The sequence below is a fragment of the Oryzias latipes genome, chromosome 10 (assembly GCF_053564925.1).
Source record: "Oryzias latipes strain Hd-rR chromosome 10, Olatipes_Hd-rR_3.1".
Classification (NCBI taxonomy): domain Eukaryota; kingdom Metazoa; phylum Chordata; class Actinopteri; order Beloniformes; family Adrianichthyidae; genus Oryzias; species Oryzias latipes.
In genome coordinates this window covers 21771850-21797315 of record NC_136246.1, presented here as the reverse complement: position 1 = coordinate 21797315, position 25466 = coordinate 21771850, and the positions used below count along the sequence as shown (strand labels likewise).

At 40.2% G+C, this 25466-nt stretch overlaps 4 protein-coding genes and 1 long non-coding RNA gene across 8 annotated transcripts; 2 read left to right on the top strand and 3 right to left on the bottom strand.

The window, feature by feature from the left end:
- Positions 1 to 2741: 2741 nt before the first annotated feature.
- Positions 2742 to 6038, bottom strand: si:dkey-27i16.2 (uncharacterized). The gene is made up of 5 exons (XM_004073362.4): positions 5880 to 6038; positions 5000 to 5161; positions 4386 to 4466; positions 3747 to 3809; positions 2742 to 3255 (listed from the first exon to the last, which is right to left on the bottom strand). The coding sequence occupies exons 1-5, from the start codon at positions 5899 to 5901 to the stop codon at positions 3248 to 3250; spliced, it is 336 nt and encodes a 111-aa protein (XP_004073410.1). The 5' UTR covers positions 5902 to 6038; the 3' UTR covers positions 2742 to 3247.
- A 602-nt stretch (positions 6039 to 6640) lies between these two features.
- Positions 6641 to 10142, top strand: pcdh20l (protocadherin 20-like). The gene is made up of 2 exons (XM_078954315.1): positions 6641 to 6997; positions 7426 to 10142. The coding sequence occupies exons 1-2, from the start codon at positions 6773 to 6775 to the stop codon at positions 9943 to 9945; spliced, it is 2745 nt and encodes a 914-aa protein (XP_078810441.1). The 5' UTR covers positions 6641 to 6772; the 3' UTR covers positions 9946 to 10142.
- LOC110015762 (uncharacterized) lies at positions 7432 to 13570 on the bottom strand. Its single transcript, XR_002291015.3, has 3 exons — positions 13435 to 13570; positions 12822 to 12917; positions 7432 to 7569 (listed from the first exon to the last, which is right to left on the bottom strand). It is a non-coding gene; the product is annotated as an uncharacterized LOC110015762 (long non-coding RNA).
- An 80-nt stretch (positions 13571 to 13650) lies between these two features.
- Positions 13651 to 19334, top strand: plp1a (proteolipid protein 1a). Of its 2 annotated transcripts, none has more exons than XM_011480310.4 (7): positions 13651 to 13844; positions 15065 to 15251; positions 15335 to 15491; positions 15854 to 16022; positions 16863 to 16936; positions 17038 to 17103; positions 17478 to 19334. In XM_011480310.4, exons 1-7 carry the CDS (start codon positions 13841 to 13843, stop codon positions 17556 to 17558), a joined length of 738 nt encoding a protein of 245 aa, XP_011478612.1. In that variant the 5' UTR covers positions 13651 to 13840; the 3' UTR covers positions 17559 to 19334. The 2 variants fall into 2 exon arrangements, with proteins under 2 accessions (XP_011478612.1, XP_004073409.1); XM_004073361.5 differs by having other exon boundaries at positions 13710 to 13844; positions 18805 to 19334.
- A 417-nt stretch (positions 19335 to 19751) lies between these two features.
- Positions 19752 to 24455, bottom strand: rab9b (RAB9B, member RAS oncogene family). Of its 3 annotated transcripts, none has more exons than XM_011480312.4 (2): positions 24350 to 24455; positions 19752 to 22334 (listed from the first exon to the last, which is right to left on the bottom strand). In XM_011480312.4, exon 2 carries the CDS (start codon positions 22253 to 22255, stop codon positions 21647 to 21649), a length of 609 nt encoding a protein of 202 aa, XP_011478614.1. In that variant the 5' UTR covers positions 22256 to 22334; positions 24350 to 24455; the 3' UTR covers positions 19752 to 21646. The 3 variants fall into 3 exon arrangements, with proteins under 3 accessions (XP_011478614.1, XP_078810443.1, XP_011478613.1); XM_078954317.1 differs by lacking the exon at positions 24350 to 24455 and adding an exon at positions 23381 to 23490; XM_011480311.4 differs by lacking the exon at positions 24350 to 24455 and adding an exon at positions 22966 to 23157.
- Between the last annotated feature and the right edge of the window lie 1011 nt (positions 24456 to 25466).

Sequence of the window (25466 nt, the reverse complement as noted above, 5' to 3'; positions counted from 1 at the left end):
CTCCGCATGCTGCTCTCGTCTCGGCCATGATAGCTCCACTGCACCAGCCATATCTCTGCTTCATTTACTCTTTGTCTGTTAATAACAAGTGTCTCCTTTTTGCTGTACTCAATTACATCTTCATTATCCGGCTAAAAAGCTTAAAACAAACCAGCATTGTGTGCCGGGATTTTAAGCGTATGTGACATTTATAACTGGGATAGTCCATAGGTAAAGGCCATAAAGGGGGCTATATTTATTAAGTTTCTATCTCTGAGGATCATTCCCTGTCTGATCATAACATCAATTCATTTTCATTTACCAGCTAATAGACTCGGAGCATTCATTATTCAGTCTGTCTGCTATCTGAACAATGACTGCCTGACACACTGACCCCTCGCTTTGGTGTGCTGTCAATCAAGACCTGCTTCTTAGTAATGGAACAGACACACAACGTAAAGGTGTTCCCGAAAGATGTACTGACATATTCATTCTGATCCTATAGAACCATCTAATGAAAATGCGTGGAACATAATTAGTAGGTGGTTGCTTTCTGTGTACAACAGAAGGACAGATTGGATTGGTATGCGAGCAGCGTCCTGGAACGCAGATGTGAAACTACACCACAGCAAAGATACGTCAGAAGTACAAGACCTTTCGGTTTTATCGAACAGCCCGCCATCACATTTCCTTCACCGCTGCGGATCCCTGCCTTCGCTTGTGTAACAGGATATGCTTTTCTTTTTGCAGAGGAAGTCCCGTTTTGTTGGAGCCAGCTTTGTTTCTATCCTGAACAGCTGTGTCCTCAATAAGTCATACTCTCCTCTCTCTAGAGATGCACAACAGAGTATCAGCAGTTTACACAACCCCCAGTGTGTGTTTTTTTTTTTTTATTGCAACGCCTTCATTTTCACATTTTGCATCTTTCTGTTCCCACTTACCTTTGCAGGAACACCAAATGTGAATCGCATTTGTGTTCAATTAAACCCTTACTCCCTCTTTGTGGCGACCATTGCTCTGATCAGCAGGGTTAAACTGCCATCCATCTATTTTCCTGTACTTATCCATCTTGTTTATGATCACTAAGAGCTTGAAGTCCTGTTGTTTGCCAAAAAGGCAGAGCCAATCCATCACAGAGGCTCTCCGAAAGCGAACGCTCACAATTTAAGTTCACTAATCAGCCCAACATCCATGCTTCTGTCTAAAGGGAAAGCAGGAGAGCTGAGCGAAAACCTGCAAATACCTGTAGGGTTCAGCTGTCCTCCAGTTTTCAAGGCCCTTTAATGAGTCCCTTAAAAATTAGACAAGGAAGCGGAATCCTAAATCCTTTGCCTTCCATCTTATGAGCTCTGACGTGCTGTCAAAAAAAATGGAATCAGCCTAGCCGTGTGTCCATGATAATTTCAGTGTTGGTAAAGGTCATACCAGCTGACTGTGGGGATTTCATGGAGGAGAACAAAGGCAATCCAATAAAATGCTGATCGCTGACTTCTATGCCTCCATCAGGCAAAAACATCTAATTGGCTTTCATCATCCTGGACCCAGAGTCTGTGTAACGACAATAGGATGTCTCGCTAAATATTTCAGATGGATGACTGATGGGCTTAGTTCCTCATTTAGCTTCATTCCAAACTCAAATATGGCGAGGATAAAAATATTTTTACCGACTTCAGCTGGATTACTCGTCCGATGTGTCACAATGTGAGATTTCAGGTCATGAGTCACACATTACAAGCGATGAATTTGTGTTACCCCTGTGTGTTGCCGTGACAACTGAAGGAAAACACCTGCAACACAGTTTGCACTTTCCGTGCGCTGTTTGCTGAAGAGAATTTACAGCAGGATATAAACACAATGCAGAGCACTTTCTTTTTTTTTAGTTCAAAGCTTTTTGAGGCGCAGGTCCTCACAGAGCAGAGACAAGCATTGTTTCTCTGCACACTTCCGTTTAAACTTATCTTCACGTGGTTTCAGGATACTTTCGGATCTGCACTTGTGGTCTTCCTGTGTTGATGAGAGAACTACGAGCACGATCAGAGCAGATGCTGAGATAGCATGAGAGCAAAAAGAGAATGGGTCGACACAGCAGAGGCAGGTGTTAACAAGAAAAACAGCAGCCGCTTTACAGGACCATGAAGAGAACACGGAATTAACCTAATGTTCTTTCACACTGATGTAATTCTGTGGGCGAGGTTCAATCGGATGTAAAAATATTGAAGAAAACCTTGTATTCTAATTGCTTTGTGGTGCTTTCACACTACACTTTCAAGGGTGGAGCACGCTTTCTAGAAACATCATAGAATTTTAAAATCTGCTCATTTGAGTTGAAGAAAACACGCCTTGTGCTCTAAGCTCTTTCTCCTTCCCACTGCTCTACATTTATCAACATATTCTCCAACCTGTTTTTCGTTTCCTCCTTAGATTTACTCAGTTTTGGAGTTTTTTTCCCTGTGCTTTACTATTATCCCTTCGTTTATGTTGTCTCTTTGGTCGCTTGGACCACTAGTCTGCGATCGCACGGTCATTGACCCACACCAGGATACATTTCTGAGCAAAGACTCTTATGGATTACAGACTGGGGTTGGTTTCTTTAGTCTGCATTGGAGTTCAGAGGAGTGTTCACACTTGTTCAAAACCATTGATTATCAAAACGAAAAGTCCAGTGTGAGAAAATTCCTTCATTGCGGTTTTTGCTTCCATTTGTGTGTCTGCATCCATTTTATTATTGGACAGAATGCAAAAAAAAACAAAAAACAAAGACATTTATAAGTAACATCGTAATTTAGCTTTATTTACGTGTTTATTTGTTATTTACAAAAGTGTAAAAATAATAACAATAACTGTACACTGGAAATATTTGCATGTCAGTGACACAGAATATCTACAGGGTTGTTTTTATATTAAAAAGTCCATCATTTCATTAAAAAAAAAAACACGGCCATGACGGGCAGTGACTGGCACTTTGCTTGTGGGAAATTTTAATGTGGCATGAGCAATCTGGCCACACTCAGGGCAATGTTTTCTCATGGCATGGACAGATGCAAGTTTTGTCTATTTTCAGAAATGTGTCACATAACTGGAACTTGATGCTTCGGGGTGGACAGAGGCTGGATGTGGCACTTCCAGCCTGTAAGGTGAAGGGTGAATTGGAGTGTTCTATCTAATTTCTGAAGGTAAAACACTTTGCCTGTTTTTGCCACATCAAGTTTGTTCGGCTGTAGCTCCGGCTTCTCTGCTCGTGGGGTGCGAGGCTTCTGCCTTTTACTCTTCACATCTCTGCAAAATAAGATAAAAAGCAGCATTTATTAAAGAAAAAAAAGGCACACAAACAAAAAGAAGATGTAGTAACAAGGCTAGTTATAGTAATAACACTTTTCCTCTGTGTTATGAACACTCATGCCCCCATATCTAGCATAAGGCTTGCATCCAAATTGTGAGCATAAAGATGCATGCTTGAGAGCAGTTCTGGCTGTGTGCTGGTGGAAGATGGTGAGGCTCACATTCTCAGGTGTGCTATTAACTCAAAGGGGCATGTAGACGGTCCACCCGAGTCCCCAGACATGGTATTTACACATAAAAAGGTGCTTGGAGATAAACAAAAGGGGGACAGTGGAGGGAAGAAACAGGGTGAGGTCTGCCTCACACTCAGCTTTCAGTGTTAGAAAATATGCCGTGTCAGCGTCTGTGCCACAACGACACATCGCAGCCTGCTGGCTTGCCAACACAGATGCAGAAAATAGAGAGACAAAAGGACATGAAATACACACCAGCTAGCTCCTGGTCCAACATGTTAATGAAGCTCTCAAGTTCGCTGGTGTCTCCCAGCTTAGCTGCAGAAGAGATAAAAAGAGGATTTAGAGTAAACAGTATTGTTTATTTTTCTTTGGCTTAAAGCTCATCTACGTCCCAGAATTATTGACGAACCAAACTGCTTTTTTTGTTTTTCCACAAGCAAAAACATGCTTAAATTCTTGTCTGCAAGCTGCAATAAAGTAGATCTACTGTGCCTTGAAACTCAGACGAGGTGACGACTCCAGTCGACACCAAACATCTCAGTTCCCGCATGAAAACGCATGCAGCTAATGTCACTTTCCAGACACACTCTTGTTGCTTTCAGTTAAAACGTGGCGGTTTGTGCATCCAAACACACCAGCATTCGTCCATTTACACACATACAGCGGGGGAAAGTACCGCTACCCCCCGCAGGAGAATTTGAAAGAGGCGTCCTGAGACGTCACAGTCGCAGAGGGAGAGGCTCTGTTGTGGGAGAAAACAATAGACCTCCAAGTCTAATGTACAGGATCTTTTTTTCTTGTTCTGATAAGGATCAGAGCGTACGTGATAGTGATCACTCTAAGGAAAAGGGGCTGTCTGGATGGAGATGAGTCGATAGGGGATTTTTGTACCTTTCGGAGCCAGCGTTAAGCCTGCTGTGTGAAGCTCCTCTTCGCTGGCATTCAAGCTGTTCCCCATAGAGGCTTCACTGCCTGGGGGGAGAGTAAAAGCAGGGAGGGAGATGAGACAAGCGGCACTAAGGGCAGTCTATGCAAATGATCACCGGCAACAATTTCACAGTTCCAAGGGCCACACATAATGATAGTGCCATGTTACATAAAATGAGGAATAGAGATTCGTCTCAAAATATTGGGAGGCCAACATGCTTTCAATACTGAAGACACAAGCAATTTTTCTATTTCATAACTATCTAAAAATGTGCAACAATAGCGTAGAAATGGTTGTTAAGTATAATTGCTTTTCATTCTGGTACATGTCAATTGTCATAAGCAGTGCAGACAATTTTGCAGAAGAGTGCAAGTATGTTTCCTCTTGTAATGATCATTTTCTTCAAGTTTAGAGGTGCCAAGTTGCAGGTTATTTGTGGGTGGGTTTAATTTGTGCCCACAGATAAAATACACAGCTATGCTCACCGGCAGATGATTCAGGAAACAACAAAAAAAAAGGTGTTGTGTATAAAGCTAGATTTACTCTGTGGTGTAAACACGTGAGCCCTTTAGCTCACCATAATCAGAATCCTCCACGGTATTGTCTTCCCCCAGCCCTGTGCGGTTCTTGGCCTCGTGCAGGACGTTCTGGTAGGAATGTTTGCTTTGCGAAGGGGCTTTCAGCTCCTCCACCACATCCTGGAACTCCTGCAGGAGCTCGCCCAACTCCAAGTCCACGTCTGTGGAAAATGTGACAGCGGTTAGAAGAAATGACACACTCCACTCAGACAAACTCTTAGGATTCCTCCAACTCCCTGCAACAACAAACAAGGCAACTAGAAACAAACAAATATATATATAGTTTTTTAATTAGAGAAACATCTAAAAGTATTTATTTTTATGAGGCTCATACTGTTAGTAAAAGAAACAAATTTATAAACAAAAGCTATAACCAACAAACCTTGCTGTCAAGGGGCTATAACGTTTATCTATAAAAACGCATAAAAACAGAAGAAGCAGGTGAAATAAATTTGTTTTTACAATATGTTATTAAATAAAGCAAAACCAAAGCATAATCTAAGTTACAGTATGCTTTAATCTATTTTACCAAACTGAAACTTTAAAGGAATAGCCTAAAGGGCAAAAAATGAGCTGCCTCTTTAAAAAATATGTCAGTGTTGTGTATTAAGAATAGATAAAATAAGCAAAATAAAGTATATGTAAAAAATAATCTTAAAAAATAATAAAAGTATTTTAAATTGTATATGTGTAGTAAGCACGCATACAAAAAGTGGGACTTAACAGAAACGACGCAACGAGGTGCGACATATATTCAAGCAGATACAGCATGGAATGTTTACCTTTTAAATAAAGTTTTTCTTATTTTGACTGGTACAATCTAAAATTCATGGCGCCATCCCTTTAAACGTGAACGGTTCAAATGATTGTTAAACTCACCAGCGTTAACTTCTGAGGTCATGCTGAACTCTGAAATAAACCTCCTCCAGGCGTCAGTTTCACTGCGTTCAGGGGTTTTCAGCTGACAGGCAGCGCTGCAGTCTCATTTATGCTGAACTCGAACCGCAGACCTGAGCGACCAATCGGAGCGCGAGGCGAACCTCTGAGGTCTACAGGAAATCATCATGGGCGGAAAGCATGATGGGGAATGAAAATGACATCAACTCGTTATGTAAATCAAATTTGATGGGGGAAAATATACCGTGTCCTCAGTGAACTTTTGAGTTTGATGTATAGGAGGTAAATATTAGTTTACGTCTGGACTTACAACCCCTAAGGTGCAGTACTCTGCTCTGCCTATAGGGGTCACTAAACTCCTTCTGGTTGCTATTATGTAATTCTCGTCTACCACTGTAGTCCAGAGCAGAGCCCATTAGGAAACTTGAATCCTGTAACCTTGTTTAATTGCTGTGGTTAGCTCAGTTTTCGTTACAATAGAATACACTTACTAAGCCAGCGTCTTATTTCATCTTGGTACCAACCTAACTAAATGAGGTTTAAAACATAAAGGCCAACAATAAGGTCAAAATAACATATTTTATTGGCAAAAATGACAAACTTCTTAACAGTTACTCATTTCCAGAAATGTTAAAACATCACTCTAGTTTATTTCAGTATTTTATGAAGATCCACAAGAAAGAAAAAAAATGCGGTTTGGCTAATTTTTTCCACCAAGAAAGAAATGTGCTGTAAAAATATCATTAAAAGACTTTTAAAATATCATTAATCAGATACAAAAACAGAAAAGAAAATATGCTTTGAAAATTGTGCATGCTGTGAGCTTGTCTTATACTTTAAAGCAACATGATCCACCACCTAAAAAATATAAAACCATGAGGTCATTTGGATGCATGTGTGAGCCTGTTGCTCCTTTGACATATCATATGCCAGTTGGACATACGTGTTGGAGGAGGGGCATCAATGAATTATGCCTTCAGCTGTGCAGGTTTACACTGCTGCCTTCATCCTCTCCGATCACTTGGGGGACTTGGGTGGCATGTGCAAGGGCGATGGGCCATGGGACTCCTGATAATATGAACTGGACTGGACTGCTTCAGGTCAGTAAGGCAACGGAGATAATCAATTCTGATGGCATCCTATTACTGTTGTAGTCTTACTTAAGGGAAATTAATTTTATTTTTGAATGACCTGTGTATAAGATAAGATTTTTTTAATGGATGGTGGAGAAAATGATGCATTATTAAGCAACAATTTTAAGAAAACATCGACGTGTTTGAAAAGTGTTGTAACAATTGTTGATATGTGTTTTTTTATCATTTGATATTTGAACATGGGAATAATTAGTTGAAGATAAGTGTAAGGGTATCGTATTACCGTCATTCTTCTGTTGTTTGCTTTTCAAAACCTTCACTGAGCCATGAAGTTTGAACACTATCAGAATGTAAGAAAACACCCCCGAAACTTCTGACGTTCAAGAGAAACTGAATTTTATTTATTTATAACTATCTTTTTTTTTCTTAATCAGAATTTGCTTCTCATGGTCCATCTCAAGCAGATTGTATGCAGCTCCATCCAGTTTTCTGTCCCAGAGGAACTGGAGCCTGGCATCCTGGTTGGATCACTGAGTGAACACTTTCCACCCTTGTACCAGCTCCTCACTCAGGAGTACCTGTGGATGGACAGCAACACGGGGGATATCTACACAACTGGGCAAAAGCTGGATCGTGAGGCCCTGTGCCCAAAAGAAACAAAATCAGGGGACTGCTTTATGGTCCACAATGCTCTCGTTGGTCCTACAGGAGACCTTATACAGTTTCTTGTGATCATAGAAGACATAAATGACAATGCACCACATTTTGATATGAGTGAAATACACTTAAAAGTGTCTGAGGACGTGACAGTGGGGACCATTTTTTTATTGGATGACCAGGCAAGAGACGAGGATATTGGAATTAACGGAGAGCTACGATACCACCTTCAAGGTTCCAGTGGAGTTTTCACATTAAAGGTTGAAAACAAACTTTTAATTAAATTGGTTGTTGAAAAAGCTCTGGATAGAGAAACTCAGGAGCTATATCACATGCAGCTGGTAGCTACTGACTGTGGTACACCCCCTTTAAGTGCATCAGCCGGTTTGATCGTCACCGTGACGGATGTTGATGACAACTGTCCAAGCTTCAGTTCTAAAAGTGCTCGCACAGTCACCATCCCAGGAGACTCCTTGGAGAATACACTAGTTACTCAGGTCACAGCCACAGATCCAGATTTAGGCTCAAATGCCGCCATTGTTTACTCCTTCAGCCCTAAAGTGTCTGAGAGGGTCAGGGAAATCTTCAGCTTGGACAGCAACACTGGACACATCAGACTAACTCAAAACCTTCATAGTTACAAGTCTGAGGAGCTGGGATTAAAAGTGCTGGCTAACGGTCCCCACTGCCCCCCATCAGGCACTCAGGTAACTGTGCTCATACTCCCTCAGGCAAACCAAAAACTCTCGATCAAGATGGGGTTCATAGCTGAACATCACAACCAGACTATGGTGTTACCAGAGAACCAGCCCCCCACTGTCTTAGCTGTTTTAGAGCTCCAGGGTGACAGCAGCTTTAAAGGCTCATCTCTTGCCATTGAGGATGATGTGCCTTTCTCTTTGAGCCCGCAGAATGGCAAATATCTGCTTTCCACATCAAAGCCTCTAGACTACGAGATGAAAGATGAATATAGCATTTCTGTGGTAGCGCATGTGAGATTAGCTGAGGGGCCTCTGATCCTTCCATCAAGACAGACGATCAGGCTGTTGGTGGTGGATGTCAATGATAATGCTCCACATTTCTCCCAGTCTCAGTATCAGCTTGAGGTGGAGGAAAACAACGTAGCAGGAGTGTCGCTGTTACAGGTGTCAGCCTCTGATGCAGACAGCGGAAGCAATGGAAAGCTGACCTACAGGCTGGACGAATACACATCTGCCATCTTTAACATCGACTCTACAGTAGGTCAGCTGTCTGTGCGGGCTCCTCTGGACAGAGAACAACAGAGTGTACACAAACTCACTGTGTTTGCTCAGGACGGGGGCTCCCCTCCACTTGAATCCCATGCCACTATATGCATTCATGTACTGGACCAGAATGACAATGCACCAGGTTTTCTAAGCACCCACTTCATCTTTTTTATCCCTGAGAATGCCTCTCCTTTCACGCAGGTGGGGAGAGTGGAGGTAAAAGACCCAGATGAAGGGGAAAATGGAAGTGTGGACTTGTATGTTGTGAATAGCAGTGGACCTTTTGGCATAGACAAGTCCCAGAGAATACACACCACTACTAAGTTAGACCGTGAGGCAGAAGATCATCATGAATTCCACCTAGTAGCCCGTGACAATGGCCACCCAGTCGCTTTGGTCTCCACAGCCAGAGTGACTGTATTCGTTGAGGACATCAATGACAATCAGCCCAAGGTGATTCTCCCCAAGAGCAACTCCTCGTGCCTGACTGTTTCTCCAAGCACTCTGGCAGGTACTGTTCTGACAAAGGTTTATGCTGTTGATGAAGACTCTGGGTTGAATTCGGAAGTCACATTTGCTGTTGTGGCACCAGAGTCGGTCCAAAACCAAAGTCCCTTCCAGATAGACCCAAGATCAGGGACCATTACGTTAAGCCAGCAGCTTCTACCTAAAGACGTGGGAATGCATCATTTGTTCATTGTCGTACGAGACAGCGGGAAGCCAACCCCACTTTATACCACTGTGTGGGTCAACCTTCTGGTCAATGAGACCATTTCGGAATGCTACTTGGACAAGGTACCCACATGGAGGGGGCCATCAGATTTGGTTCTAAGCCCCTCAAAAGCCCCCATCTGTGATATGGAAACTGCTAGATCGGCACAAGTGATCTTGTTTATTGGACTTACTATGATTCTGACATCTGTAAGTTTGCTTTTGGTGACAGCTTGTTTATATCTGAAATACAGGAGTCTACAGAAGAACAAGAGGGGATGCGCGTCAGAAAATGAGATTCCGCTCAGGCTCAGAGACAAATATTATTCAGATGAATAAGAGAACAAAGCAAGCAAAGAGTAATCTCACTTGCCTTTTTAAGGATTAAAACAGTCAGAGAATTAAACATGTCTTCAGTATTTGTCTGAGGCGTCTTGCATTTTAATTAGATTTTGACGACAACATAATCTGACGTTGTGGCAGTAGAAAAAATTGAGAAGCTGCTACAAAATTAACTGGATTTTTTTAAATAATTTTTTTCTGGTAACTTACAGAAATAACAGAAAAGACTGTTAGCCTATAAGCACATCTAGGAGGGAGAAAGTTTTTTTTCTTTTTTTTTGAGTGTTACACTGTTAAATCACAAGAACTAAAAATGAGAAAGCATCTTTAATATACAAAGTTTAAGTAAAAATACTGTCACCAAGGATAACTTTGAAAGAAAATGCAGATTTTTGCCAAAGTAAAGCAGTTATAGATGCACTTATAGTTCTGAATGAATAGCCTTTATTGTCATTGCAACAGTACAAGTACAGTTTCAACAAGATTACTCTTTTTTGAGATGGGGAAAAAAGGCCTCAGAAATCATTTGCTATTGCACATCAGTCCAAGAGGCATTGAAGCAATTTTCTTGTGGCAAAGATCTTTCACAGGTGAAAAACATTGAAAAGAATTTTCTATCTTCCTGCTAGAGAATGCAGCTCGTTCAGAGAAATTCAACAAAAAAAAAATCAACCTTTTTATGGAACTGCAGCCCTCAGACAGCATGATAAATATTAATGCCAAACCACTTGCAAAAGAACAGGCCAAGTATTTTTGCTTAGGTGCGTTAATTTCTATCCTTATAAGAGTCCTAAAACGTGTGAGAAACTTTAGATGGAAATAAACAAAGAGGAAATATTAAGTTGCAAATGCATAATGCTACGTAGGAAAGACGAAAAACAGTGTGTCAAGCACGGCGGTGGGAGGATGGTGGTTTGGATTTGTTAGGCTCCCACAGCTAGCCTCTGATCACAAACTCCTCTGTGCTCTAAAGGAAAAATGTGACTGTTGAGTCAAAATTTCTTCACTTTTCAATACTGTGTGTACCATATACTGCGTTCACCAGTGTCTAAGACATTTCCCAAAAAAAGACCTCAATGCATTTCGTTTGAACGATTTTTCGTATTAAAAAAAGCATTTTAATAATTTTTTTTATAAACTTTCCACGTTTTCATCATCAGAATACAGTAGTTTCCATAAAAATCTTTGTAAAATCATCATGCTCATTAGGTTTTTAACTTTGGGAACTCGGTGGTGTCATTTCTGCTATTTAAAAAAAGAAAGTAGTGAGCATGGTGTTGCTTTTAGAATTCAGAGCACTAGATAGTCCTACACTATATAGTTTTTTAGTAGTTAAGGAGTAGGGAGAGAATTCGGACATAGACGATGACACTAAGAAAATCACAAACTTTTATCTAGATTGACAATTTTTTTCATAAGTATTCTTTTCATTAAAAGATTTATAGCACTACAAAAATATAAAAACCGTAAATTACCATATATTTGAATAAAATGCAATTAGCCTGAATTTATCATTCAGGAAATAAAACACAAAATGTTATATATTAAAATAACTTCAGCTGCATGCAGTTTAATATGTAACAATAAATAATTATGATGCCCTCACTGATTAGATTATACATTAAAAGGCTTAGAATTCTTTTATGGGACTGTAAAATGTGATTTGTGTAAATCACAACCACTGAAAAATATTTTAAAAAGTTGTACGGGGTAGCAAAAATAGGACTGCCTTTTATCTTTCCTTAAGAGTTAATATTCAGCCCCTGTGAGTGAGAAAATTGAGGTAATTGTCTGCCTGTTGATTTGGAAGTGTCAGATATCTGACTGTGAGTGACGGGGAGTCTGCAGTGTTTAGATGCACAAAAGGGTTTAATGTTCCTTTAAAGGGGAAGTGATGAAAGTCTCCAAAGATGTTCTGAGCTCAAGGGGAAGAGAAAGGCTCTAGACAGGTGAGAGTTGATACGAAGAAGGGTCTGCATCTCAAGTCTCCGCCTCACATGGTTACTCGACACCATCCTTTCTCACACGCAGAGCTGAATTGCACCCAGAAGGCAGAAAACCAACCTGTACTGCAACTTTTTTTTTTTTTTTTTTTTCCAGCAGGCTTGCCATTTCAGTGGCAGATTCAATTATTGCTCATTGTCAAATGTAACTGTGTTCAAAGATTTTTTTTCGGGCATGTGTGTACAGGGGTTGCATGTTTTACTCATTCATTAGGGAACCAGTGTGATCTAAAGCAGGTTAAGTGGAGCATCAAACAGCAATGAGTCAGGCTACAATGAGTTTACAAATCTAAAAGCACAACTGCACTTCTCTAATTATATACGCTAATTGTTTGGTAAATAACTTTGTAGTAAAGAGGACCAGGAAACATTAATATTTAACTGTGCATCACTGAAGGCAAAAAAGGAAAGGCGAGGAAAAAGAGGAACCTGGTTTGTGGAGAACAAGCCTTGTAAAACATGAGCAACATCTCTGAGGATTTGTGAGCTGTACCAGCTCAAAAAAAATAATCCAACAAGGTTTCGATGTTGGAGTAACAATAAATGAAGCAAAATTACTAATTAAAAATGTCCTCTTTACATAGAGAAACTACAAATTCCAACAGATAATCGTTTAGTATATCAATAAAGTGGATTTCTGTTCTTTTTATATAAGAACGCATCTGAAAAAAATAATTTGCAATGTTTAGCATGATGTCATCTTCACAACAGACTGACAGAAATCTAGACTGGTGTGAATTAGATTTAGCTGTGACAGGATAAAGTCTGCCATCTACTGGGCATAGATGAAAACCAAGTCATACCCTTCGTTTCTCAGGTTGGAAGAGTGGGAGAATGAATCGGAAGAGGACTGTCTCACTCTCAGCTTACCTGAGATCAACGCTGTGGCTTTGTTCCAGGAACAGAACATCCCAGTGTGCTGCTCCCCCCTCCAGATGAACATTTGATTGTAGATTAAGAAACATCCTGCAATCAATACTTGGGATTACTTTTATGGCTTTTTTTGGATTATGGATAAAAAATGACACTTTTGTAGTTTTAAAGATACATAAATTCTTATTAGCACATATACAAGCATGATAAAGCACAAAAGAACTTTTTAAAAACCATATCTGAGTAAATATCTAAGTTTTCTCTGGAAAAAATCACATACCTGTCTGTTTTCATCCAATGTTTTAATTCAATTTTAGATTTTTAATTTAATTTGATTCTTTCAATTTTGAACTTGTAATTGATATAAAATCCTCATTTATTTTGATTAAGCATCTTATTTTGGCACCAAAAGAATTTTGTTAGGCTCACTGAATGCTTTCATTCTCTCATAAACCTGAATTTAAAGGTTCCATAAACAATGATTTGATGTAAAAGCTAGTTTGCTCCTCTGTATTAGTGTTTTTTTTTTCTTTTTTACAATCAATAAAATCCCCATTACATACAATAATGTCTGTCAGTTTTTATCTAGCATTACATTTGGCATGGTTACCTTCTCTTTGACTGTTTTTGTATGTTTCCCATGAAGAGAAGCCCCCAGTTGTGGATGTCCGGCTCACAACAGAACTTTTCCGTGGGAAAAAAAGTGACTGCCCACTCGTGAATTTGCATAGGAAGGCCCACACTGCTCCCTTCATGCAAATGAGCGTCAACAATGAACTTACTAAATGTCAGCACTTTAAGAACCCCGACCTCCTCATTATTCCCCACCCTGAAGTTCATTGTGAAGCGACATTGTTTCTTTAAGATCGCATTTGCAGTCATCAGCAGCTCTGTCCATTGTTTGGGGGGTGGTGGGGGGAACAGAGTCGAGATTGATAAACGGGGGGCCGAAGGCGAGAGGCGTATATCATCAGCGGACCAGCTGCGGTGCAGGCGCCTGAACGCATCATCCAGACATGGGTAAGTAACTCCAACCACCAGGAAACTTTGATGCTTTTGGCTTAAATCTGAATTTTTGTGAAACCACCTTAACATGAGGGGAAGTTTATTCCATGACTGAAGTTAGTTTGGGGTGGATACTCCACTTTACGCGCGAGACTTGTTGAATGTTTGACACTTCTTTCTTACTTCTGCATCATTTATCGTTAAATAGGCAAACTTTGTTGTGGATTTGTATTTATTTTTGTGTGTGGGTAATTTATCGTCAACGGGAAAACAGAGACTCTTTGCTGTTCAGTCATGCTGCTGATGTCTTAATTAGGTTAATTGAAACAAGGTGAATCTGAAGGCGCGCGCCCACTTTCCAACTTCTATAAATTAGTTTTGTCATGTACTGACCAGAGCTTTTTTTGTAGACAAGGAAACTCAAATGTTTTAAATATTTACTTTAATGTCAGTAAGCTTAGATTTTTTTTTAAATATTTTTTTCTTTTATAAAAAAACAAAACTTAAAACATTGACTTGTCTGTCAGGAGTCACACCATGTCATCCTCCAGCGGCAAACAGAGCTATGTAAATATGTTCAATTAAACAGAAATTCATCTCCTACTCTTGCCATCTGTGTTTACTGTAATGGTACCAACCACAGTCTGTCTGCTCCCATTGTGCCAGTCTGTGTGAATGCATGCATTTAAGCGTGTAATGGCACACATGTACACAGTTGCATTGTTCCGGTCCCAACTACCCCCCCACCCCCATTCCCGTGTTTCCTCAGAAGGAAGTCTTGAGTGTGTGTGTTGTGTGAGTCAAGCAAAGGGGTGCCTCTGGCCTTTTGTTTGCTTGACATTGGTGGCCCTTGTGCCCCCACAATACTGCAGGACAAAGACTGTTGTCTTTCCAGTCACAAAAGCAGCTCCTCTGTGTGGATGACTTTGTCTCTCCTCCTGCATCTTTTCTCACACTCTCGATACTGGCCTGTGAATAGAGTCGGGGTGTGAGGTGGGGTCAGTGCCGGCGCTAGCCCTGTGCCCTTGGTGTTCTGCATGGGATGGGAATATGAGGACGTGTGAATTGACATTGCAGAAAATAAAAGCAAAGAGGGCTTGATTGCTCTACAGTTTTTAGGTTTTGGTCCACAACTGTAGAATTCAGAGTTGTTCCAAAAATATTTTTTCTGCTGTATGATGCCTCATTTGAACCTTGTGTTCTTTGTTGTTTTGTTTCTCTTTTTTTATTGCCAGGTTGCTATGATTGCTGTATGCGATGTTTGGGTGGGGTTCCATATTGTTCCCTAGTTGCTACATTGCTATGCTTCTCTGGCATCGCCCTCTTCTGTGGTTGTGGACATCAGGCTCTTACAGAGACAGAGAGAATCATTGAGACTTACTTTGCTCGTAACCTTCAAGACTACATCACTCTAGCCTACATGTAAGTCAGAAACCTCTACGTCTCTGTCAACTTGGAGTCGGGGTGCGAACTTAACTTTCTTTTCTTTTCTCTCTGACGCTCAGCATTCAGTATTTCCAGTATGTCATCTACGGTTTGGCCTCTTTTTTCTTCCTCTACTGCATCGTTTTGCTGGCTGAGGGTTTCTACACCACAAGTGCTGCCAAGCAAACCTTTGGAGAGTTCAGGAGCACCATGTGTGGCCGCTGCCTCAGCTCCTCGGTAAGAAATCCTCAAAGGGACTCGGTTCGACTGAAAGGGATTGATGATCAGATGACTTATTGATAGGTTTTGCAAATATTGAAGGTAATGCGAATTGTTACAACTGTCATTATGGATGTGTTTAAGTGGTGAGACAATTGTCTAAATATATATATATATATATATAGTTTCTAGGCCATAGTTTCTGCAGAGTGGCAGTAGTAGAAATTTACCTCCATCATCAGAAAATACCACAAGAACGCTTTAAAAACACGATTTTCATTGGAGAGGGTCTTTAGGTTTATTAGATACAGTTGACCATGATGTTGGTCACTACCCATTTTTCGGTTCCTTTCATAATTTAGCCTTTTGTTTTATTCCAGTTCATAGTGATGACATATGTACTTGCTGTGTTGTGGCTGCTGGTGTTTGCCCTCTCTGCATTGCCGGTCTACTTCTTCTACAACATGGATGCAACGTGCCACACCATCGACGTTCTGACTGAGACCCCAGCAAGTATCAACCAGCTCTGTGTTGATGCAAGGCAATATGGTAACTTTTTAAAACCAGTGTCTCTACCCAAACTCCCCTAATGAGCCAATTATCTGAGTCTACGACGTTAATGTTGCTCCAAAACGACCCTAACTCTGAGCTGCTGTTGTGGAAATTGCTAGAGTTAACCTGCTATAATGAAGAGATTCAACAGCAAACCATCAGAATTTAATGGACACATTTATATAATGCCCACCAAAATACAAATCCAGCTCGTTTTTTTCAAAATGACACTTATAAACTGGAAACCCTCGTATTATTCCCTGCAATGGAGACTTATAATGCCCATTTGAAAAGAAAAAAGAAAAAAAGTAAAACAAAATGCATTTAAGAATTAACAGCTGCTGGGAGTGAATGTGCCAACTCTTTTTCTTTTCTAGAGTGTTGCTGACATACATTGGTACTGTAACCAATGAAGACACACTGTATAGCTTTTTATCTCATTACCCAAAACATATGGACTGCATTTATTTATTTATTTTTGCTCGTCATGTGCGGTTCCTTGATCATGTGTTCACTCTCCCTAACACACCAAGTGTGCACTAATCATCAGCTATTGAAAAACATTTCCATCCAGCACAGTTATGAGAAGGGAGTAAAAATGACAATATAACTTTCTGAAACCATTGGCGGTCCTAAAGATGTTGGTATTTTGAAACATCAGACGGTATTCACTATTCAATGACCTATGTTTTTGTGTTGGCCTGAAAAGTAATGAAGTTTTAAAGTTTTAAAGCGATATTATGTTCTGGCTTTTTGTGACTGTTAAATAAAATAAAATAAACACAATGTGATTTCATGAATACAAGCTGATGCATTAGGGAATTTGCTTCTCTACAGGCCTTCTGCCTTGGAATGCAGTACCAGGGAAAGCTTGTGGGATGACCCTGTCTAATGTTTGCAAAACCAGAGAGGTAAGAAATGTGATCAACTCAACGTGCTGTCACTTTCTATAAATGAGTAAAAAAAATGGATTTGTATTGAGGTCACTAATGCTTTAATCTCTTCCGATCAGTATCAAATGACCTATAACCTGTACATTGCTGCCTTCGCCGGTGCGGGCATCACTCTCATGGCTCTGGTGAGTGTCACTTCGTTGCAGTTCGGGGTTCAACATTGTGATTTCTGCTCATGTAATGGAGTGACGCTCAAAGTGTAGGCAGTGTGGCATGTAAGGCCTCCATGACTGATGACTGTTGCACTGTTGCTCTCTGTTCCTCTTTTGTCAGCTGACACAAACATCATCATAATGCTGTCAATGTCTGCTGCTGTTCCAGCAGGCAAATGGTGCACCCATTATACTTCCATGCTTCATTGCAGGGACCGTTAAATGAATGGCATCTGCCATCAAGTCGAAGCCATTAGCACAATCGTGTGTTATTCTGGGATGCTGTGGGTTTTTTATCTCTCTTTTGTACTTTTTCCTGACATTTCTTTCTTCTCGTCTCTTCCTAGCTGACCTATACTGTGTCTACCACCTATAACTTTGCAGTTCTACGGTATCTTGGGAGGAAGGGGATAGGTGCACGGTGTTAAGAACCCGCCTCCACCTTGGGATCTACAGGAATGAAACACCTTTTTCATCTGCACAGAACCACCTGTGGACTTTAGTAAAATACACGTTTTTATATTTTGATTTTTTTTTTTTTTTTTTTTTTTTTTTTGTAAAGATATTTTTTCTCTTGGTTTAATGTGAGAAATTGCTTGGAGGTACAAGAGGGCTCATTTCCCCATCTTCATCATTGGTAATCACTGTCTTGTTCACTCCTGGGAATATTCTCTACGTTTAAATTTTTGCTACCCAAAGACCAAATAACATGCCTCTAACAAATTAACATATAATACTTAGATTCAACATATGCAAATAGATTGCAGCTGTTATGGAGAGTAGGGGGGAGTTACCACAGCGACGAGCTCTCACATCTGGTTGCCATGGAGGCGTACAAGCATGCTTTTGCAGTCTCATGCTGACCCCAGGACTTTTCTCACGGGCTCAAGAAAACCCCGAACAATAAAGTCATGCTTGATTCAAAAGCCGGCCAATGAGGAGTTGGCTCTGGGGGCCACCTGCTCCATGAACTCCTGTCAAAGGATTCTATTACACACCAAGAGAGAGGGCTTTTGGGATAAAGGTGGTGGGGGGAGTTGGTCCTCCATGAAGCCTAAATGCAGTTTCACTGTGACCATTATCCCGTACACACGACATGCACATGCCTTTGCATGAAATGGTACATCTATGTCCCCTGGAATAAAGCACGGGTAGAGTATGACAGAAGTCTGGAGATAACAGGAGCACAGCCTAAATCTAAAATATTTTAGACCAAAAATGGGATGCTCCTATGGTTCATCTTGTTGTTAATCTGTGACTGAGTTTCTAGAGAAAAATAGTTCATCTTTCCTTAAAAAATTCTTTAAGAATTTGTTTGTAGTTATTGTATAACACTTTTTTTTATTTGCTGCATTCACTAATTTTTTTTAGGTTATGACTTTTCTAACTAAACTTTTTACAATGTAGACAAATTATTTTGGCTGTATGAGGTGGAATTGTCAGATGATGGCCGGTCGTTGTTTTTACTTTTTTTTTCAAAATGAAATGAATGTTTTGAGGAATTTAGTTCCTTTGACACATTTGGTTGGAGTCTTTTTGTCTGCAGTAGCATTTTTGTATTATTCCTTTTTTTTTTTTAACGTTTTAACAGTAGCTCTCTCCTTGGCTCACGGCCACTTGCAGGGCCAAGGTGTTTAGTGAAGCATTTTGTAGAGGGTCTGCTCTTGTCCACAGGTGCACTGCTCCCTTCACTTGGCTGTGTACCAGCTGTACCTAAAGATGCTAAGGCACAGGGCGAAAGAGGAGAGGAGAGGCTTTGACCTGTACAGGAGGGTGCAGCGGGACAGAGGAGGGACGCAGTGCTCTCCATACGCTGCAAACACATTCGACATCTCATGACACCACTCGTTTAGCTGAACGAGCTTTTCTTATTAACATTTTAAGTTTTTGCTTAAGTTTGCATTTGTTTGTTTTTTTATGAAATATTTCCTGTTCTAGTTTAAACATGTTTTAAGTTGTAAATTGATGCATGGGCAGGTGCACACCTTCATATTTTGTTTAAAGCTTGATGCTTATTTCATCTAAATATGCAGAATGAGACCAGTTAAGAAAAAAAATGTGAACTTTATGAAGTTTTCCTGAATGGAAATATTAAAAAAAAAAGATTTTCTTTAAAGCATTTTTCTATGCCCAAGTCAGATTTTCTTTACAGTACTGCAGTGCATGCTCAGTATCTTTTTAATAAAACGGAGGGGAGAAAAAAAGTAAATTTTGGTCATTTTGTTTTAAAGAATTTTTAAGATAAAATGGATAAACATTCTGATGTTTCAAAAGCAGCAAGTTTGTCAGATTATTTGTCTTTCGAGGTACAAATGTAAGAATTATTTAACTGGTAAAAAAATGAAATCAGGCTCCTAGTTTTGTAGCTTCCTTAACCCTTGTGCTATCTTAGATGACCCCACCCTTACATTGACGTGTTCTCCCTACCATGACAAAGGTGGATAAAGGTGGAAAGATTTCATGTAATCCATGGACACCAGTGAGGATCACAAATCATTGAAGAAAAAAGGTTCAGAGCACTGTCTAGTGGGTCTAGATGACCCAACTCCCAATGTTAAAGTGCCTAGGATAGCACAAGGGTTACAGATATTGAAGTCAAGTAAATGGCACACAAACCAAAGTGTAGATAAATTATCCTTTGTTTATTTGAAGCAAAGCACTGGTAGAATGTCATCTTTATCCTCCAGTGGTGAACAAAGAAAACAAAAAGTTGTCCATTAGTTCAAATCAAATTGAACAGTTTGACTTTCACACAGCTTAAATTATATTTGAGCACAAAATAAAACAGACGCCCGTTGTTTTTGTTTCCACAATAAAATTATTACAAATTTACAAAAAAAAAAAAAAAACATTAAATAGGCTGCTTGTAGAAGCGTTTACATTCATATTAAATACTGAAAGAGCAAAATACTGAATACATGATGCTACAATCTCAGTAAGATTTCAGGTAGACAGCAAAGTACAGTAATCCATCAAAGCCAGGGTTAATCTGAACCGCTTTGAACGCCAATAATTGTTAAATTATGAAGGTCTTATTGAAGAAAGGTTAACAGAAAAATTTCCTCAAAATGCCCCACTTATTTTCACAGTAATTGTTCTCAAAGAAATTGTGATGACTACAATTGAACTGTGAATTTTTTTGACCAAAAACCTTTCAAATGAACAGCTTATTCTAAACAGTACCTGTTGGTTGATTTCCACAGTGACGGTACCTTATGGCCTAACCGCTGATTGATCGGCTGACGAAAGGTACGATTTAGAGCCACTTTTGTGCAATCACAGCATGAAAACTATTGATGGAACACCAAACTGGTTTGTGTGAAAAACACAAAATAATGAGTTAAAAAAACAACAAAACAATTTTACAGTTCAGCATAAAAAAAGCAAAACTTTCAGTAACACAAAAGTACCTGTGGGAAGTAAAGTCATAAAAGTACCATGAGGTTATGAAAAAAGAAATCGGAAGTAAACATTAAGCTGTTGGAATACGTGATCGGTTTGGCTAAACAACACGAATAGGAAGGAAAGGTGAGGTACAATCCACATACTGGAAGTAATAACTGTGCTGAAGCCATTTCATGTTCAGCTGAGACCTATAATGACCACACTGACAGCACAAGGCATATGCTATTTATCAGTAATGCACAGGAGACCCTCTGGCAAGCTAAGAGAGCGGAATGTTGAGGCCTACTATGCATTCAACACGGTAGACAAGAAGATTAGAAAGATGCTATTTAGAATTAGACCTTCCTGCACACATCAGGGAAGAAAAAGAAAGGCTTTATTTAATCTGTCCCTGATCAGAAAAACCTGGAAGAAAAGAATACTTGAAAGGACGTGTGTGCCTTAATGGAAAAAAAACCTAACTGTACCAAAGGAAACTTTGTGGGATAAACTGTACCATAAACATATCGTACTGAAGCTAAAAACATTGATTCCCTGATGCAGCACTACAGCCTAATGTGGAAGCAAGAGAGACATTAAAATGAAAGAGTGCTCATGAAGACCTGATCAGGCCTGGAATATTAAAGTATTCCCTTCCGATTTGAAACAAAGAAGGTCAATTTATTTTTAGTGCACCATTATTTCCGTTCTTCAGACTCTAAATGACCATAAAATTGTTGTTGTTGGGAGGAGTTACCCAAACGATGAATTAAAGGATGTTTTCTGGATGGACGGTTCAGAATGTGTAAATTTGAGCTCTGACACACAAGTCTCCGCTCTTTTGCTCCCATCAATGGGCTGAATGAAAAAGTTGCATCATTTGATCCAGGCTGGCATAGGCAAACATTGAGGCGAAGCATTCTTCTGCGGCGCCACAGGAAAGCAACGCCACCACCAAAAACTCTTGACCAACCCTCATCCTCGCAACAGCTGTGTCTCTTCCACATCATCAACAGGTGGCGCTCTGCCCGGTTACCGTCAGGAGCACAAACAATAACCCCAACGGGCTCTTTAAATTCAACCCGAAGGAGCTTCAGCGCAGAGATTCAAATGAGAATTCACACCTGTCTTATCAGCAACATGATGAACGAGAGGTTTTACGGTTGCCGTGGAGATCGATCGTGCTGCTCAGAAGTGCATGGTCCATCTGGTCCTCGGTGGCAAGAACTTCCCTGACGGCTGCTTCGAAAGCAGCTGCGACGTTGGTGTCGTCTTTAGCGCTGGTCTCAAAGTAAGGATAGCTGCCATTTTCCTCGCACCACGCCCGGGCCTCAACTTCTCCCACCTCCCTGTGCTCCACGTCTACTTTATTCCCCAGCACCACAAAGGAGAACCGCTCGGGGTCCTTCACGTCTGAGTAATTTATGAACTCCCTCTTCCAGCAGTTGAGGTTCTGGAAGCTCCGCGAGTCGTTCACCGCAAACGTGAGCAAGCAGCAGTCAGCGCCGCGGTAGAAGGGCGTGCGCAGCGACTTGAAGCGCTCCTGACCGGCCGTGTCCCAGATCTGAAGGGTCACCAGGCGCCCGTCCACCACCATGTCTCGGTTCAGGAACTCCACGCCGATGGTGTGGAAGGACTGCGAGTCGAAGCGATCGGTCACGTACCGATTCATCAAGGAGGACTTTCCAACTCCACCATCTCCCAGCAGGATCACTTTCAGAAGCAGGTTCTTCCCGCTCATGGTGCCTCCTTCCACCCCGCCAGGCCTCCTCGTCAGTCACTGGCGTCTGCAGCAGGTGGCAGACCGGGTCCAATCTAACCTGAGAATGAACAAACGAGGAAAACGACACCTCAGCTTCGAACTACAAGAGATCTTATTCAAAAACATTTAAAACCCAAAGCACACAGTTTAGCTGAAAGAGAAACGATGTCAAACTTCAGAGAAGAAAAAGCCTCAGTGGAAGGCAAACAGACAGTGCTTTGTGCGTTCAAATTTGTCAACAACAATTTGTAATGATGATTCAGTTCAAGAGCATTGCGGATGTAAGGCTGACTCACTGAGGAGCTCAGCTTTCCCCGACTTCATTCCATTAAAACCCATCGTTAACAGACGGATAATGTTATACAGAAACACAAGACTTTTACTCGGAAATCCTTTTTGAGCAGTTGTATTCAGTATCAGGACATTATTGTGTAAACTTTTCAAACTAAATAATTCTATCTAGAATTACTCTGCAACAAATATTCAGTTTAAGGAAACTTTAAACTAAAAATGTGTTATAAGAAAAAAAACAATACTTGTATTTTATGAATAGTTCTATGCGTTTGGATAACGAATAATAAAGCTACTTCCTGCAAGAAGAGATAAAAATGTGTAATTTTTTTTCTAATCACAAAATATGTAATTATAGCATTTCCTTAAATGTAAGATCATATTTAGGTTACCTCTACCTTTATCTAGTTGTAACAGTGTGTGGGCTCAGAGGTCTCTGTGATGGAACACCAGGGATAAAAATTAGAATTTGGATCCAACAAACCAACTTTTAAACAATTAAATAGAATTTCTGAGATAATAAATGTATAAAACTGTGCATGCACATAAGCATAAACAAACAGTTCTTTTTGGAGCAAACTTATCCAGCTTTAACTATATTTAAACCTGAATGAGAAATCTGAGTAAAAGAATAACACGACAATTTTCCCTAACAATTTTGCCCATGTCTTAAGAGATATAATTATAGAATAAATATCGTAAGACATCTATAGTCTATATATGATACATAAGATCTATACCCCTTTATCAATGCTACTTTTGCCAGTGCACATTCAAGACAAACGATACTGCAATGACCTTAATGTAACTCACAGTAATAACTGAACTATAGTGATGTAAGATGTAAGTGGTGGAACTTCTGATCTTGAAGTCAACTAACTCTGCCCTCGGAGCTTTGGTTTTGGCAAAACACACCTGATCCAAGTGATCAACTGCAGGTGAGGTGCAAATATATGAAAAGCATCTGCAGGACGCCGGCCCTCAAGACTCTTGGTTCTTAATAGTAGCTACATGAGTGCCTTGCATGTATTTCCGGCTAATTTTACCTGGAACAGGTACTAGTACCAATAACCTGGATCAGGTAAGTCCATTTTTCAATCAGCAGCAAGTATGTTGAGTATAAAGTGCATCTGTATGGATGGAACAAAACAAAATCCTGCACGTGGCAGTGGAGAAACAATGACTTGTTAAAAAAGATGTAAACAACCACCCCTTCTATTTTTCTATTTTGAATCTGAATAGTCAGCCAGTGACGTGACAGGGGTGAAGGACCGAGATGCGTCCTGTCAAAGGTCTCGTGCAGCCTTGAATGAGGACGTGATGACGGTCGGTTCACGGGGCGCTGCTGAAGGGAGAAGAGAGCGCGCGCGTCAATCTTTCCCTTCGGAGAGATAAAAGGCAACAGCTGTTTTGTTGGGAATGGCTGCTGCCGTAAACACAAGCTTCTTCTTTTTGGGTCAACAATGCAAGAAAGAGGAGGGGTGAGAAACTCTGCCTGAACTCCATGTGACAACTGTTCACGAGGTGTAACACAGAACGTATGTATTTTTAAGGAACCGAAACACGCAGCTGACTTTCCAACCTGCTTGACTGCGCGAAAACAACATCTAGCCTTTTAGCAAGCTAGTCGGCTAGTCTTAACAGTTTATCACTAATCCACTGCTGGCTAAGCTAGCCTTTCGGTTCGCATAACTATAATAAGAATAGTTGGAAAAATCTAATTCACATTTGCGTGAAGCAAAATTGACTTAATTGTTGAGTAAGGTACTTCCATCCACTCACCCCGCGTCTGATAACGAGAATCCCGGAGTTTCGCCGCTGCCTCTCATCTGACAGGACGGAGGCGGCTCATGGTCCTAAAACCCGTCAATTCAAACTAACGTTAAATTCTGTCTCTGTTGTTTTTTCCATTGACTGTGTATCTTTAGTTAGTCAAGGTTTTAACCCTGATGACGTACCCATGTGGAAAAAGTTATAATAAAATAAAAAGCTAATATGTCAAGAAATATATGAATCATTTTTTAAGAATTGTTGATAAGCAATAAAAATGTTAAAATAACATAAATAAAGATATCAGCAGTGTGCTTAGAGATCTTTTTTTGCATTTTTCTCTTGAACAACTAATCGCAACTCCACCATGATCATTCCCCCATGATTTTTTTTCTCTGACTGATTTTCTGAGGTGCTGGATAACAATTTACTGAAAATGGCATTGCCCAATGATAAATCATGCAGAGGCGTTCACATTAACAGACTACCTTCAGGCAAAAGTTCATGGGCGAAACCTCAAACCTACACATGCAAGCAAATAAAAGCTTATCACTTAGAGAGACTAAGAACGTCCATTGAGCAAACACCTAATCTTACTTATTTTCAAAATAAGTCATTCCACTCCAATCTTTCAAATACTATCACCACACAAGTGTCATGGGTGCTAAACTAAAACAGGGATTTGTGCTAGTCGAGTTAATGTCATCAACTTGACAAATATTCAACCAAATACTTTAACAATAAGGATTGAAGGGGAAAAAAATCTATGGAAAATTACTGAAAAATCAATCAAAAATACATTTAGAAGTCCCTACACAGAACAGATAGACAAAGGTTTAACTAGATCAGGTTCTGAGGTTTTTTTTCTGTTAAATGCTTCTTTTGGAATCCCAGCAAGCCTGATAGAAGGTTTCAGTCTTGTGTCTTTTGTGCTATATAAGGCTGGGGTTGTGCTGCAAATCAACTTAGCTGCCTATCTAAGTGCCAGTATACAACATTAAATCAGCATATAAGAAAATCCTGCAGATAGAAAATTTTGCCTTTCGGCCATCAAAATTGAACAATTACATTTCTTTGAAGTGAATGTGAACAAAGTCAATTGTTTATCTGTCTGTATTTCTTTATTTAA

Bases quoted from the DNA above. Each gene is read 5' to 3' on its own strand.
- plp1a (XM_004073361.5), top strand. The intron at 15,492-15,853 runs GTAAGAAATCCT...GTTTTATTCCAG, and splicing joins GCCGCTGCCTCAGCTCCTCG to TTCATAGTGATGACATATGT. The intron at 17,104-18,804 runs GTGAGTGTCACT...TCTTGTCCACAG, and splicing joins GCATCACTCTCATGGCTCTG to GTGCACTGCTCCCTTCACTT.
- rab9b (XM_011480312.4), bottom strand. From the start codon at position 22,255: ATGAGCGGGAAGAACCTGCTTCTGAAAGTGATCCTGCTGGGAGATGGT.
- pcdh20l (XM_078954315.1), top strand. From the start codon at position 6,773: ATGAGGTCATTTGGATGCATGTGTGAGCCTGTTGCTCCTTTGACATAT. The intron at 6,998-7,425 runs GTCAGTAAGGCA...TTTCTTAATCAG, and splicing joins ACTGGACTGGACTGCTTCAG to AATTTGCTTCTCATGGTCCA.
- si:dkey-27i16.2 (XM_004073362.4), bottom strand. From the start codon at position 5,901: ATGACCTCAGAAGTTAACGCTG. The intron at 5,162-5,879 runs GTGAGTTTAACA...CATTTTCCACAG, and splicing joins GACCTCAGAAGTTAACGCTG to ACGTGGACTTGGAGTTGGGC. The intron at 4,467-4,999 runs GTGAGCTAAAGG...CTCTCCCCCCAG, and splicing joins CGTGGAGGATTCTGATTATG to GCAGTGAAGCCTCTATGGGG.